Here is a 16,148-nt window from a genome sequence, read left to right as displayed (position 1 = left end):
AAGAAAGACCCGGAGTTACCTCTGCTGCAGAGGATAAGTAGAGTTAGAGTTAACTGCACCTCAGATTGCTGCCCAAATAAATGCTTCACAGAATTCAAGTAACAGACACATATCAACTGTTCAGAGAAGACTGCGTGAATCAGGCCTTCATGGTCGAATTTCTGCAAAGAAACCAATAAGAAGAAGAGACTTGCTTGGGCCAAGAAACATGAGCAATGGACATTATACCAGTGGAAATCTGTCCTTTGGTCTGGAGTCCAAATTGGACATTTTTGGTTCCAACCGCCGTGTCTTTGTGAGACGCAGTGTGGGTGAACGGATGATCTCCGCATGGAGGAGGAGGTGTGATGGTGTGGGGGTGCTTTGCTGGTGACACTCTGTGATTTGTTTAGAATTCAAGGCACACTTGACCAGCATGGCTACCACAGCATTCTGCAGCGATACGCCATCCCATCTGGTTTGCGCTTAGTGGGACTATCATTTGTTTTTCAACAGGACAAAGACCCAAAACACACCTCCAGGCTGTGTAAGGGCTATTTGACCAAGGAGAATGATGGAGTGCTGCATCAGATGACCTGGCATCCACAATCACCCGACCTCAACCCAATTGAGATGGTTTGGGATGAGTTGGACCGCAGAGTGAAGGAAAACCAGCCAACAAGTGCTCAGCATATGTGGGAACTCCTTCAAGACTGTTGGAAAAGTATTCCTCATGAAGCTGGTTGAGAGAATGCCAAGAGTGTGCAAAGCCGTCATCAAGGCAAAGGGTGGCTTCTTTGAAGAATCTAAAATATATTTTTGATTTGTTTAACACTTTTTTGCTTACTACATGATTCCATATGTGTTATTTCATAGTTTTGATGTCTTCACTATTATTCTACAATATGGAAAATAGTAAAAAATAAAGCAAAACCCTTGAATGAGTAGGTGTGTCCAAACTTTTGACTGGGACTGTATATCGAACTCTGAATTGCTCAGATACACATACCACATACACAAATGCAGAAACAAATGCATTGTTACACATACAGATATTATTTGTCTTTTGTGTAGCCGGACGGAAACATGGCCCTGGACAGTGATGACGCGGAGGAGCCGTCTCCAGAGGCCATGGCTCGATACCTGTCCATGAGGCGTCACACTGTGGGCGTCCCAGACCCCAGGTACTGTATACACCTTGTCTCTCCCGCCTGTCCGTTTTGTCTGTCTGTCTCTGGCTGTTTGGTTGGCTGGCTGTCTGGCTATCTAGCTGGTTGTCTTTCTGTCTGTGTGGGTGTGTACGTGTGTGCTTGCATCTCCTTACTGACTGTGTTCTTCTCTATCAGGACGGAGATGCAGGAGGATCTGCAGAAGCTGCCCCCTGGGTTCCCCCGTGTGGCCCCCCAGCCCCCCTTCCCCATGCCCCCTACCATGGGCCACATACACACACTGATGCCCACCCAGAACCCACACCTGCAGCCCACACAGCAGCTGGAATACAAGGTGAGGGATCGTAAGGCATGTGTGTTTCTTTTTGTGTATGTATGTATGTATGTGTGGTATGACAGAGTATAGTTACAAAGTCCATGTATATTTATATATGTGTGGGCCACACTGATGCCCCTCCCTCTCTCTGTCCCTCCAGGAGCAGTCCCTGCTGCAGCCCCCCACCCTGCAGCTGCTGAATGGCATGGGACCCCTGGGTCGCAGGGCCTCGGACGGCGGGGCCAACATCCAGCTGCACGCCCAGCTACTGAAGAGGCCACGGGGACAGTCCCCTCTGGTCGCCAACCCTGTGAGTCCCATTATTTCAAATGCTTGGGAGTATTTATTTGTATTTGAGTATTTTTTAAATACATGCCAGTACTTTTCCAGTGCATTTCCAAATGCATTCCAATATTCAACTACTTGTGTTTTCCCAAATGTCTTTGAAAGTAATTGAAATACCCTAAATAGTATTTGAATGGAGGTCTGTTAAGAGCATAGTTTTTGTCTAGTCCAGTCTGCTATGTACCTGCTCTGTCTACTGAGGTGACAGTTTGTTTTATACACCCCCCACCTGTTTTCAGAGTGTCACTGTCCAACATTGTTTTTCCTCATCATGTTCTCTCCATCTCCTCCTCCCGTTCTCTCCCTCCTTCTCGCAGCACCCCATCCCGGCTGTGGCTCCGGTGGATGAGGAGGGTTCTGACGGGGAACCCGACCAGGAGGCGGTGCAGAGGTAAACCTGGGAGGGTGACAGGGACAGGGGGGTTTTGGGGCGTGACCGTAGAAGCGCTGGTGTTCCTGGGTTACTGGGAGTCGAGGTGCAAGTAGGCTGCAGCACTGCTTTCTGCCACCGGTGGACCTGGCCACTATTGTTCCGGTGCCTTCTTCCCCCCCTCTCCATCACGCAACTGGCTTTCATAAGGCAATCAATCAACTCTTCTCCAACTTCTACCAAATCTACCTCTCTAAATCTCCTCTTAAAATATGTCTATCTCTCATTTCAAATTATGCCGCCCAATTATTTTGCCACGGCTTCGCTTACACTAAGCTTGCTCAAACAATCCAATCCTCAAATTGGAACGGGGGGTTGTGGGAGTTATCTGATATGTGATTCGTCCTGCCTGAAGGAAGGGGGAGGGTGGTTTTGCCCCTCCCCCACGCAAGGGCCAATGAGGACAGAGAGCTGACCAGTGCTGCTTCCTGTCTCCCTCCCCGCGGCCCAGGTACTTGGCGAACCGCTCCAAGCGGCACACGACGCACGCGCTCATGAGCACAGCGCACGGCGGTGAGCCGCTGGCAGACTCGCAGAGGCCCCAGGGCTCCCGGCAGAGGGGGTGGGCCCCGGAGCAGCACTGCCGGTGAGGGGCCCCACACTGAGGCTGACAGACACCCCAGGCCAGGGGGGGCATGCATGGGCCCCAACACACAGCAACGAGGGACCAGGGACAGTAACTAGAGATAGGGACACAATCACTAAGGCGCACAGACACACATACACCCCCTTCACTGAGCCGAAAGTCCACACTGGGGGGGGTATGCATGGGCCCCAGCATTCAGCGAGGCAGGGTAGGGGTACGGGAACTTTAGAGACATTCACCGAGACACATATTCTCACTCTATAATGAGCTGAAAGTCCACACCAGGGGGGCATGCATGGGCGCCAGCCAGCACACAGGAGCAGGGACCTGGACAACAGTGCACCATGCAGGTTACACTATCAGTCACCAGCTTGAAGCATACAATATGAGGACTTCTAGTGAACCAGGGGTATGCTAGGTAACAGAACTGTTATCAGAGCCTTGCTCCGAGTTCTCCTCCTGAGCTGCAGGTCAGCCATTGGACAGTCGGTTGTGGAGAAGCTGCCATCTCATTGGATGAGGTCTGTCTGGCCAGGACGGGCCCTATGTATCAAGCATCTCAGACTAGGAGTGCTGATCTAGAATCAGATCCCCCCATCTCTTCTCCATCTCTTATTCATTATGATCTAAACTGCAAAACTGATTCTAGATCAGCACTCCTACTCTGAGATGCTTGATACATACGGCCGGCCGTTGATCTTCTGATATTGATTGAACACGTTCAACTCTGTTTAGGAGAAACATCGTTATTATCCCAAACTGTTCATTCCACAGCCAGTTTAAGTTAGCCTAAGCTATTCTCTGATTTCTCTAGCTAGCTATTCTCGATGACCGCAAATGAAGGACGCTTAGATGTTACAGCCAGGTATGGGATTCTCCAAATGAGCCTGTCGATCAGGTCTTGGTTTGGACTTGGTATGATGAGACACGGATGCAGTCCTGCTGTGTGTTGCTGTGGATCCGGTGTTCACGGCTCTAGGATCAGCTCTGTGTTTACAGTGACATTATGATGCAGAGAGACCAGAGTAGCTCATGTAAATGTGTTTTTTTCATTTTTCTATCTGTGTATGACTGTGTCTGTGTGCGACTTCACCTGTGTATCCATTTCTGCGACTTCACCTCTGTATCCTTTTCTGTCTATGTCTGGCTCCTGTCTATGTCTGGCTCCTGTCTATGTCTGGCTCCTGTCTATGTCTGGCTCCTGTCTATGCATCTGGATCTGTGTGTCTGTGTGTGTGCGGCTCTGCGCCTCCCCAGGTCCAGCTACAAGGACTGTAACACCCTGCACTTGCCCATGGAGCGTTTCTCCCCCGTGAGGCGCTTCTCCGATGGAGCCACCACCATCCAGGCCTTTAAGGCCCACCTGGAAAACAGCAGCCTCATCAGGCAGCTCAAACAGGTACTGTACACCCCCACCTGGTTCAATACACCCCCACCTGGTTCTGTACACCCCCACCTGGTTCTATACACCCCCCCCACCGGGTTTTATACACCCCCACCTGGTGTTGTAAACCCACACCTAGGGCTGTTACGGTGACCGTATGTATTACCGCAGTCAAATTCCACATTACCATTTAGTCAAGGTAACTAGGCTTCTCCAAAATTACACTCTGATGCTGCTGATGGTCATTAGCCTACCAAGCTTACTTAACTGCCAGTCGCTAATGGTCTGGTACTCAGCGCTCTGTTGTCCCTCTAATCACTCTGACATCAATGCAAATGCTGTCGAAAATAAAATCAAACAGCCCGTGAGCTCATGTTGCACAACATTTCTATAGGCTATGCAACTGTATTTTGAAATATTGCGATATACTTTGCTTGGCCTCTCTACTTTTTGCAACTCAACAATAATCCTTCCGTCTGTAGGCAATACGATTTTAAACAATTAACTTTTTTTTTAAAGAAGCTAATTATCCTCTGTGGCAAAATCATGCTTTAGTAGCCTACTTTGAATTATTTTATTTATTTCTGGATAGACAGGAGGAGGCTAATTTGGCTATATAATTTTGGCAATTTAATTCAATTTACTTTAGGGAAAGCTTAGCTTCCCTTAGCCTTATGGACGCGCCGCCTATGCTTTCATATTAAAAACGTAACCGCACGTAACCTCCATTCGCTATTCGAGTGCAGGCTATGGATGACATGTTTTCTTTTTGTGGGCAATTCTAAATCAAAAATAATTCCACACACTCGCTGGCATGGAAATAGGCATGAATGATCAGTTCCCGAAGAAAATTGCAGAACGCCGCAATGTTCTGTACACACTCTTCAAGGAGAATAGATTAAAAGGGAAACGTGTAGTTCTCGTAGTCGATAAACTGTATATTGATAACCAAATGTTCCGCGATACCAAGACCACTCCATGGCTATTCTAAATATTACGAAGTTCCCATAGAGGAGTGGAATAATGGAACACCCAATACTATCCATGGTAGGGATTGTAATAAGAAAATATACAGGGAAACAATCAAATACAACAATTGATAAAGAAATAAACTACAACTACACTATATCATTCAAGATGGTAGGGAATGTTGTAAAATAATTATTATTCAACTTTCTATTTATAGTATTTTATAAATAGAAAAGACAGCATTAGAAGAAAGGATAATTAGCTAAATAATACATCTTCAAATATAACGAACTGGAACACAAAAGTACTCAGAATCAACATGGTAGGGATAAAAACACAGCAAACAGAGGACATACAGTGACAGGCGAAAGTATTCACCCCCCTTCGCATTTTTCCTATTTTGTTGCCTTACAACCTGGAATTAAAATGGATTTTTGGGGGGTTTGTATCATTTGATTTACACAACATGCCTACCACTTTGAAGATGCAAAATATTTTTTTTTGTGAAACAAACAAAAAATAAGACAAAAATACTGAACTTGAGCATGCATAACTATTCACCCCCCAAAAGTCAATACTTTGTAGAGCCACCTTTTGCAGCAATTACAGCTGCAAGTCTCTTGGGGTATGTCTCTATAAGCTTGGCACATCTAGCCACTGGGATTTTTGCCCATTCTTCAAGGCAAAACTGCTCCAGCTCCTTCAAGTTGGATGGGTTCCGGTGGTATACAGCAATTTTTAAGTAATACCACAGATTCTCAATTGGATTGAGGTCTGGGCTTTGACTAGTCCATTCCAAGACATTTAAATGTTTCCCCTTAAACCACTCAATAGTTGCTTTAGCAGTATGCTTAGGGTCATTGTCCTGCTGGAAGGTGAACCTCCGTCCTAGTCTCAAATCTTTGGAAGACTGAAACAGGTTTCCCTCAAGAATTTCCCTGTATTTAGCACCATCCATCATTCCTTAAATTCTGACCAGTTTCCCAGTCCCTGCCGATGAAAAACATCCCCACAGCATGATGCTGCCACCACCATGCTGCTCTGTGGGGATGGTGTTCTCGGGGTGATGAGAGGTGTTTTGGTTTGCGCCAGACATAGTGTTTTCCTTGATGGCCAAAAAGCTCAATTTTTGTCTCATTTTACCAGAGTACAGTCTCCCACATGCCTTTTTGGCGAACACCAAACGTGTTTGCTTATTTTTTTCTTTAAGCAATGGCTTTTTTCTGGCCACTCTTCCGTAAAGCCCAGCTCTGTGAAGTGTACGGTTTAAAGTGGTCCTATGGACAGATACTCCAATCTCCGCTGTGGAGCTTTTCAGCTCCTTCAGGGTTATCTTTGGTGTCTTTGTTGCCTCTCAGATTAATGCCCTCCTTGCCTGGTCCGTGAGTTTTGGTGGGCGGCCCTCTCTTGGCAGGTTTGTTGTGGTGCCATATTCTTTCAATTTTTTTATAATGGATTTAATGGTGCTCCGTGGGATGTTCAACGTTTCGGATATTTTTTTATAACCCAACCCTGATCTGTACTTCTCCACAACTTTGTCCCTGACCTGTTTGGAGAGCTCCTTGGTCTTCATGGTGCCGCTTGTTTGGTGGTGCCCCTTGCTTAGTGGTGTTGCAGACTCTGGGGCCTTTCAGAACAGGTGTATATATACTGAGATCATGTGACAGATCATGTGACACTTAGATTGCACACAGGTGGACTTTATTTAACTAATTATGTGACTTCTGGAGGTAATTGGTTGCACCAGATCTTACTTAGGGGCTTCATAGCAAAGGGGGTGAATACATATGCACGCACCACTTTTCCGTTATTTATTTTTTAGAATTTTTTGAAACAAGTATGTGGGTATGTATGGGTGTATTGTGATGGTGGGGGGGGTTGTTTGGAAAAGTGTGTTAAGTGAGTGTAAAGTTAAGTGAGTGAAAAAGGCAAATGGTTACATATCTCAGAGCCCATGTGTGTCTGCGAGCAGGGGTTGTGAGAGCGAGCTTTCAGTCTTGTGCAGATATGGGATATACATTAAAAATATATATATAAATATAGTTGATTTACTGTCCTATCATGATGGGACGGTCCCCAACCCTATACCCTAGACACCCACCTGAGCGACCCATACACTAAGGAGAAGTCTTTATCTGTATCTAGCCCTACACTCAGCCAAAACAGAAAGATAAATGCGGTCAGAGACCCACTAAAGCAGCACTGGCCCCTCAAGATTCTGAGCCTGCCTGGCAGGGTCGGTCCTACAAAGCCAAAGCCCCCTGATGGATGAGCATAATATACAAAGAATTTCTCCATCAGCTAGGATTTGACATTGGTTAATCAAATCTCCCCATTTTTGCATGCCGTCTCAAACAGCTGCAACTGTATATGCATTCGCACATCAAGTCCTTTCTTGAGTTGGGCTCGAGGATGGAACAACTTTTGAGCATCTGAGCTTGTGGTTGTTTGTGGGGGAAAGGGGTTGAGTGTGTATGAGTATGTATCCCACATCTGTTGCTATGGGGTAATGATGTTAGTGACAATATAGCATGAATCACAATTAGGGTGGTGGCGGTCACAAAACTTTGTCAGCCGGTGATTGTCAAGCAAATAACTGTCGGTCTCACGGTAATTGACCGTTAATTAACATAAACAGATTTAGTATCTCCTGGCTTCCACAAAGCCTACAAGCCATTAAAAAAAGTATAATAAATACATGTAATATAGCCTACACCTTCACGAATAAATCCATTACTTATTTTAGACAGGTCTAAAGAAGCATGATATGAGGAAAATGTAGTCTATTTCAGAAGAAAATAATAGTATACTCTTGAGTTGTCCTTATGTTATGTCCTGATGTGGCTATGCCAAATGGCTGTGGGCTACACTAGTTCATTTTGCAGACAAGATTTTCTTAGAATTCCGTGGCATTATTTTATATTATTTTATAGTATGAAGAATACAATTGAACAAAGCTGAATAAAATATAAATATTTTCTCCAAACGATTTGAAGGAGTTGGCAAATGCGGCTATTCTGTGTTGAGCGTTTAACAAAGAAATAGGTACTCCTATATGCTTAATTTAGAGTTATTAATGTAACTTTAGTTCTACAAACGTTGGGCTATATGTTTAGATTTTTAATACATTGTAAGGCTGCATGATGAGACTAATGATGATTTGAAAAAAGTTGCTTGAAAGGCATGAGCTCTGTTTTGTTTTTTTGCGCAGGCTGTACACACTCCAATAGTCTCTCATTCACAATTTGACAAGCACTTGATACTGCCTCAAAATTCACGGCGGCATCCCCTTTGTGGCCATAGTGCACCCTAAAAAAATCCATGCCTTTTGCAGCCCGTAGTGCTGCGTTGTGCCCTTCTCCATGAGTGTGCTGCGCAATCCGAAGCGCCTCTCACTCACATGGCTCTCTGTCACGTGATCAGGTCTTTCTCACAGGCTACAAGTGAAGACAGACATCGGGGACGCAACTGTGCTCGTCCTTATCCAATTCCGAGGTGCATGTTGAAGATATTGGAAGAACTGTCCACATTTACTGAGTAGGCCTAACGAACAGCAAAAGCACTAGCCTATGTCAATCTACTATCCCCCATAGTACAAAAGTTGACCTGTTCTGTGCGAGAAATAAATATTCCAAACATAGTCTGGACAGTTGTGGGATGCGATAAATCCCAAATTAATACAACCACTAGCATCCCAAAACTTTTTTGATCAGAATGTTTAGCTTAAAATGTTGATAAACTATTAGGCTATTTTTTCACATTATATGTGCAGCAATGTGCACATGGTAGTAGGCTATAAGCGCAAATGTTTCATTAGATGAAAACACCATTATCAAAAGTGACCGCAAATGCAATTATGCATGTAATGCTTTTATTATAAAAGTGCATTTTTATGGTGAAAATGGTCTTCCCCAAACTTGAAACTCACACGCTGCTTATATATGCCAGTTAGGCTCTACACCCGTTGTAAAGCGGATTAATGTGCTTAATTTTAATAAGTTATTTAGGCCACTTTAGTTGTGATACAAATCTTATTAAAACATATAGGCCTATGGGCTAGGCTACATGAGGTGTGCGACTATGATTAGAAAAAGTTGCAAAAAAAACGCATTGTTTCTTATGCTGGGCATCACTCACAAGTGATAATATATCATTCACAAGTGATAGGCTAATATTGTCACCCATCAGACTATTCTTGATTTAATCTTGTCTTTACATATACAAAATAATATATGTGTGACATTTGTTTTGATTTAGAATGGACCATTATCATACACCTGTATCGAAATGGGAAGCAGGAAAAAATACATGTAATCTATGCACTTAAATAGCGAATGGAGGACGCTTTTCCCGTGGTTCATTTTCATGGCAGCCAGGTAGGCTATACTCCAGTTGTAAATATAAGCAATGTGCTTAATATTAGGAAAGTTGAGAAATAAATATAGTAGGCCTAGCCTATAGAAAGCTGATGGGATCCTCCTCTTTCTATTAGCAGCCATCACTCAGTTTTTTCCCGCAATTCCATAGCCTATCGAAATGTTGCGCAACATGAGCTCATGGGTTCTCATTAAGTGTTCGATTCGATTTTCGAATACATTTGCATTGATGTCAGAGTGTTTAGAGGGACAATAGAGTGCTGAGTACCAGGCAGTTAGCAAGTTTGGTAGGTTACTAATGACCAGCAGCAGCATCAGAACTTGGAGAAGCATAATTACCGTGACTAAACGGTCATGTGGAATTTGACTGCCTTCATGACTCGTGACCGCCGGTGTGGCGGTAATACGGTCCCCGCAACAGCCCTAATCACAATAATTGTTGGCCAAAATAATAATTGTTTGGCACAAATGTAATTTTTGTAATGGCAATCCTGGTAATAGGTAACAATCCTTTGCATGAACTGCCTACATTATTACGCATATTATTCGTTAATTGTGGAAATTAAGATATGCAAGATTTTTTAATATATACTACCGGTCAAAAGTTTTAGAACACCTACTCATTCAAGGGTTTTTCTTTATTTTTACTATTTTATACATTGCAGAATAATAGTGAAGACATCAAAACTATGAAATAACACATATGGAATCATGTAGTAACCAAAAAAGTGTTAAACAAATCAAAATATATTTTATATTTGAGGTTCTTCAAATAGCCACCCTTTGCCTTGATGACAGCTTTGCACACTCTTGGCATTCTCTCAACCAGCTTCACCTGGAAAGCTTTTCCAACAGTCTTGAAGGAGTTCCCACATATGCTGAGCACTTGTTGGCTGCTTTTCCTTCACTCTGCCTTCTGACTCATCCCAAACCATCTCAATTGGGTTGAGGTCGGGGGATTGTGGAGACCAGGTCATCTGATGCAGCACTCCATCACTCTCCTCCTTGGTAAAATAACCCTTACACAGCCTGGAGGTGTGTTGGGTCATTGTCCTGTTGAAAAACAAATGATAGTCCCACTAAGCCCAATCCAGATGGGATGGCGTATCACTGCAGAATGCTGTGATAGCCATGCTGGTTAAGTGTGCCTTGAATTCTAAACAAATCACAGATAGTGTCACAAGCAAAGCACCCCCACACCATAACACCTCCTCCTCCATGCTTTACATGCAGAGTTCATCCGTTCACCCACACCGCGTCTCACAAAGACATGGCGGTTGGAACCAAAAATCTCCAATTTGGATTCCAGACCAAAGGCCAGATTACGACCGGTCTAATGTCCATTGCTCTTGTTTCTTGGCCCAAGCAGGTCTCTTCTTCTTATTGGTGTCCTTTAGTAGTGGTTTCTTTGCAGCAATTCGACCATGAAGGCCTGATTCACACAGTCTTCTCTGAACAGTTGATGTAGAGATGTGTATGTTACTTGAACTCTGTGAAGCATTTATTTGGGCTGCAATTTTTGAGGCTGGTAACTCTAATGAACTTATCCTCTGCAGCAGAGGTAACTCTGGGTCTTCCATTCCTGCGGCGGTCCTCATGAGAGCCAGTTTCATCATAGCGCTTGATGGTTTTTGTGACTGCACAAAGTTCTTGAAATGTTCCATGTTGACTGTCCTTCATGTCTTAAAGTAATGATGGACTGTTGTTTCTTTTTGCTTATTTGAGCTGTTCTTGCCATAATATGGACTTGGTCTTTTACCAAATAGGGATATCTTCTGTATACCCCCCCTACCTTGTCACAACACAACTGATTTGGCTCAAACGCATTAAGAAGGAAAGAAATTCCACAAATTAACTTTTAAGAAGGCACACCTGTTAATTGAGATGCATTCCAGTTGACTACCTCATGAAGCTAGTTGAGAGAATGCCAAGAGTGTGCAAAGCTGTCATCAAGGCAAAGGGTGGCTATTTGAAGAATCTCAAATATAAAATATATTTGGATTTGTTTAACACTTTTTTTTGGGGGGGGTCCAATGCAAATAGTCCAGGTAGCCATTTAGTTAGCTGTTCAGCAGTCTTATGGCTTGGGGGTAGAAGCTGTTACGAAGCCTTTTGGACCTAGACTTGGATTGATTTGAATCTCTTTTATCATTGCATTCTATTATCATTGGGTTTTCTGAGTGAAAGTGACAGCAAATAATGCTATTAATTATATTTTGGGTTCCACTGTCTGTCTTTGTGTGGCCTCTAACGACAATATGTTTGTGTGTTTGTGCGCGTATGTGTACCAGGAGTGTGAGCAGCTGCAGAAGATGTACGCTTGCCCACAGGATGAGAGGCTGCTGGAGCACACACAACAACAACATTTCCTGTACCAGCAGGAGCAGCAGATTCTACACCAGCAGATACAGGTCACTGTGACACACATACACACGACACACATTGCATAGTTTGTATCAGCGGGAGCAGCGTTTTCTACACTAGCAGATGGAAGTCACTATGACCCTAGCCAAGCCATTTCTGTCCTCATCTCTTCTCTCTCTGAAAGACACACTCTCACAGCATGAAATCCAGGTCCATGTGACACAAACACAGTAAACACATGCCATTATGTGTTCCTAAATAGTTAGTTCTTCCTTCTGCAGGCCCTGTCTTTGGGACACGGAGAGTGCCAGCCCAGTCATCTTACCCACCAGCTCCAGAGGTGAGAACACCACATACACATGCACCCCGAGTTGTCAACAACGCTGAGCGAGAGACTAATGATAATCATTAGTGGCACATTTTTATTTATTTATTTTTAGACACATAGGTTCAGGGTAACACACATTCAATGGCAATAGTCTGCTAAACACATGTAGCGCAGCTCAGAGAAGCTCCACCAACAAGCCAGGCTTTTGTGCCGCTATATTGATTTGAGGGTTATTTACATCCCTGTCTGTTCTCTCCCTTCCCTCAGGTTGCGTATCCAGCCCTCCAGCCCACCGCCTACACATCCCAGCAACCACCTGTTCAGACAGCCCAATCAGAGTCCCCCTCCAACAGCGATGATGCAGGGGCATGGTGAGTTCTAACTCCACCCCTTAGCCTTATTTGTCTTTTTATTGGACTAAAGGACTGAATGATCAGTCAATATGACTAAATTGTTAATGATCCCTTATTAGGACTAAGTGATGGTTGAAATAACCAGTTTGTAGATACAGTAGCTCTCTCCTGACTGACTGATCTCTCCCTCCTCCCCCCAGGTGTGCCATCAGCGGTTCAGTACCAGCACGGCCCCGCACTCTACCAGCCCTCCAGCGGGAGTCCTCCCCCTTGTGGCCTCCGCCCCGTCACCCTGCCTCCCCAGCAGCAGCAGCAGTCCTGCTCTTCCTCCCGTGGTGGGGGCGTCCCCATGCCCCAGCAGCAGGTGACTATCCAGGTGCAGGAGGTGGAGCTGGGAGGAGGCGGGGGCCTGCAGCGTCAGCAGCAGGCCTTCCTTTCCACGCCGTGCGGCCACCGGGTCCTGGGGAAGCAGCTGAGCGCAGACAACGCCGAGACCCACAGGTGACCCTCGCGCTGCCGCTCGCCCGTGCGCCAGACCCGGCATGGCTGTTTCCCTTTGCACTTCACCATAAGGATACTCCTGCAGCAGTTTTTTCTGCCATTACTTTTCTTCAACTTTTATGTTCTTCAACTCTGTGTTTTGGACTTTCTCGCATGTACTCACTCTGTGAATTCTTCCATAATTCTTTTAGTTTTCATCATGTTCACAGTTATTGTAGATTTCATTCTCTCATACATCAGTCAACCCTAGGAAGCCATGTTCCTGAATTCAAAAACTCACTCATAGTACAGTTTTATAAACGTGCTGCCCGTTATGAGAATCTTTTTGGGCTTGTATTATTTTGGGGGGGTTTAGAGGCAGCACGGGGTGCATCCTAAATGGCCCTGGTAAAAAGTACTCTATATAGCAGGGGTGTCAAACATACGGATCCGTGAGCCCATTCAATCCGGCCCTTTCGAAAACGAAAGCTAGACAGTCAGCGATCATAGAAAATCCCAAAAGCGATAGATAGAGGGTTATGTTACATTTTGCAAATTTTGACTGCGAGGAAATATAATCATTGTTAGGTGCGGCCCTCGGGACCTCGTTGAAGACTGAATGCGACCGGCGGGGCACATCTTTTGGACACCCCTGCTATTTAGGGACACATAGGGTCTTACACCTGATAGGTTAGTGGATTTCAGACAAATTCTTGTGGGTTTTTACATTGAGAAATACAGTTGTTACTAAAGTGTTTTGATAACCCAAAAAACCTACTTGGCTGAGGAAGAAGACGTCACCACTGAATCCTCCGCTGAGATTGGCTGACTAAATGGACGTAGGTGGTGGGATGACTGCTAGTGGTAGAAGCGTCACCCCACTGTAGGAACTAGGCAGATCTACACTCAACAGTCTGTGTGTTGTATTTCTATGTTTAGTCTAGACCCAGTTCACTGATGGGGTGATAAGCTTGGCGATTACCTCATTATTGGATTTTCCTGTCATTTCTTTTGGCAAAGCAACAGCATTTGTGTGTATTTGACTGCTTACACACCCCTCGTTGGACTTGTGACCTATAATCCGGAAGGGTTTCTGTGCTGATGATGACCCATAATTGGGGGTCATAGTGTTGTAATTAAAGGTGTAGAAGTACATGTAGAATTGTATTGTCATTGTATCACGTAGACATATTTGTGTTTTGTGACATTCTCCTCTCACCTCTCATAATGTTCATAAATAACTCATTTCTGTTTTATACTACTAATAATAATAACTGTCATTTTTTTCTTATATACTTCCTCAATCCCAAATACTTTATCTCAATGGTGTATTTGTTTTTTTCCACTCAGAACTCTCTCAGTATTTGCAAGAGTTTGTGTTGGATGATACATTTTGTTGCTAGTGGCATTAGCTGATTATTCCCCCTTTCTTCCCTGGTCCCTCCCTCCCCAGTCGCAGCCTCGGACGGTTCAACACATACGACCAGGCCGCCTTCAACAACCCCCATCTGTTCAGTGAGGGGTCTCGGCCCTCGGGAGTGGTGGGGGGCTACAACCCCTACCTCCAGGGGACCTCCCTCAAGGTGCCAGGGATGGAGGGCTACCAGGGTGGGGTGGTCGGTGGGGCCGGAGGCGGGGGCTACGGGAGCCCCTCTGCCCTGCAGCAGGCTCTGCTCTCCCCCACCCCCCTGGAGTACCGGCCCCAGCAGCACGTCACCCCCACCCTACAGGGTCTCCTCTCCCCCCGCCACTCCCTGACGGGTCACGCCGACCCCCGCCTGCCCCCCCAGGACCTGGCCTCCCTGCTGAAGAGGCAGAGCCCTAGACCGGCACCCCCCACGCTCCCCAACGTGCCCCAGGACTACGGGGAGATGCTGCTGCGCCAGCTCGGCCAAGGGGAGTCTCTGGAGGCGGGGAGCCCCTACCAACACCTCCTCCAGATCAGGCCCCCAGATGTCCAGCCCCCCAGCCTGTCCCACTCTGAGAGCATGGAGGAGGATGACCTGCCGCCTGGCTACCATGAGGGCCTCCTGGCCAAGGCCCAAGGCTGTGGGGACGGCCATGACCTGCTGGGCACCCCCCGGGGAGGGACGTCCCCCTACAACTCCCCCACACACAGACACGCCTACATGAGGAGCACCACCACAACCAGAGGTAAGGGCCAAGCAGACTCAACCATAGAAATAGAATGACTATATAGATTCTGTAGATTCTATTTCTATGGTCTCAAACAGCTTTCACATCACTGTATGCTAATATTCACGTGCTTTTTACACGCTCTCTTGCTTCGGTCACACAAACTACATTCTACATTGTTAACTTAGCAACTTCAGTAATCCCTCCCTCCTTCTCTCCCCCTTCCAGACAATGAGCATGTTGACTGCAGGACCCAGGGGCAGCAGGGTATGGAGCAGGGCGTGCCTGACCGTAACGGAGTGGGTTACTCCACCAGGGGCCCCCAGGGGGACGGCTATCGGCCCCGGGGCCAGCTACAGCGCCACCACACCATCCAGACCTGTGACGACGCCTATGTGAGTCTCTCATGGTGCCATAATGTGCTCCGTTTGGGACAATAGATATAGAATCTACAGAATCTCTCAGCCTCATGTAGATCTCAAAGGATTGGATAGTTTCATTGGATAGGTCTTAGTTTACCTAGCACGATGCACCGTGTTGCTCATACCTATCCTTTCAGATCTATATGGCATGCCTAGGGGTAGGGACTAGGGGTTGATTTGGAATTTAACATTGTGTGTCTGTGTGCGGGCATGCATTTATGTACTTAACGGGTCTTTCTGTACCTCCTCAGGACCAGGCCGAACCCATGTCTGGGATGAGCCTATTGGCTGGCAAGGCTCTGAGCTCCGCCCGCATGTCTGACATCCTCAGCCAATCATCTCTGACAGGAAGCCAGCAGCTCCACCAGCGGGAAGAGTCAGGTCAGTGTCACGTGCACATACACATATACATACACACACACACACACTAAACGAGTTAAAGTGAGTGAAACATGGCAGACTCAGTCGGGTCTAAGTAAAAATAATTTCTATCACATGACTAATATAGTAT

At 45.7% G+C, this 16,148-nt stretch overlaps 1 protein-coding gene across 2 annotated transcripts in view; it reads left to right on the top strand.

The window, feature by feature from the left end:
• Positions 1-16,148, top strand: part of LOC121563580 (serine/threonine-protein kinase SIK3 homolog) — a 48,857-nt gene that overhangs the window by 25,712 nt on the left and 6,997 nt on the right. The window contains exons 11-23 of one of the 2 annotated variants that reach the window (XM_041875424.2): positions 1,054-1,163; positions 1,326-1,482; positions 1,625-1,774; positions 2,127-2,200; positions 2,691-2,825; positions 4,083-4,224; positions 11,846-11,965; positions 12,200-12,258; positions 12,514-12,617; positions 12,800-13,100; positions 14,533-15,233; positions 15,444-15,610; positions 15,889-16,018. In XM_041875424.2, coding sequence (XP_041731358.2) covers positions 1,054-1,163; positions 1,326-1,482; positions 1,625-1,774; positions 2,127-2,200; positions 2,691-2,825; positions 4,083-4,224; positions 11,846-11,965; positions 12,200-12,258; positions 12,514-12,617; positions 12,800-13,100; positions 14,533-15,233; positions 15,444-15,610; positions 15,889-16,018 — 2,350 coding nt within the window. The remainder of the gene's footprint in view (positions 1-1,053; positions 1,164-1,325; positions 1,483-1,624; positions 1,775-2,126; positions 2,201-2,690; positions 2,826-4,082; positions 4,225-11,845; positions 11,966-12,199; positions 12,259-12,513; positions 12,618-12,799; positions 13,101-14,532; positions 15,234-15,443; positions 15,611-15,888; positions 16,019-16,148) is intronic. The other variant, XM_045212963.1, reaches the window with a different exon arrangement.

Source organism: Coregonus clupeaformis, chromosome 5, assembly GCF_020615455.1.
Source record: "Coregonus clupeaformis isolate EN_2021a chromosome 5, ASM2061545v1, whole genome shotgun sequence".
In the NCBI taxonomy this organism is placed as follows: Eukaryota; Metazoa; Chordata; class Actinopteri; order Salmoniformes; family Salmonidae; genus Coregonus; species Coregonus clupeaformis.
This window is presented reverse-complemented; position numbering and strand designations above follow the sequence as displayed.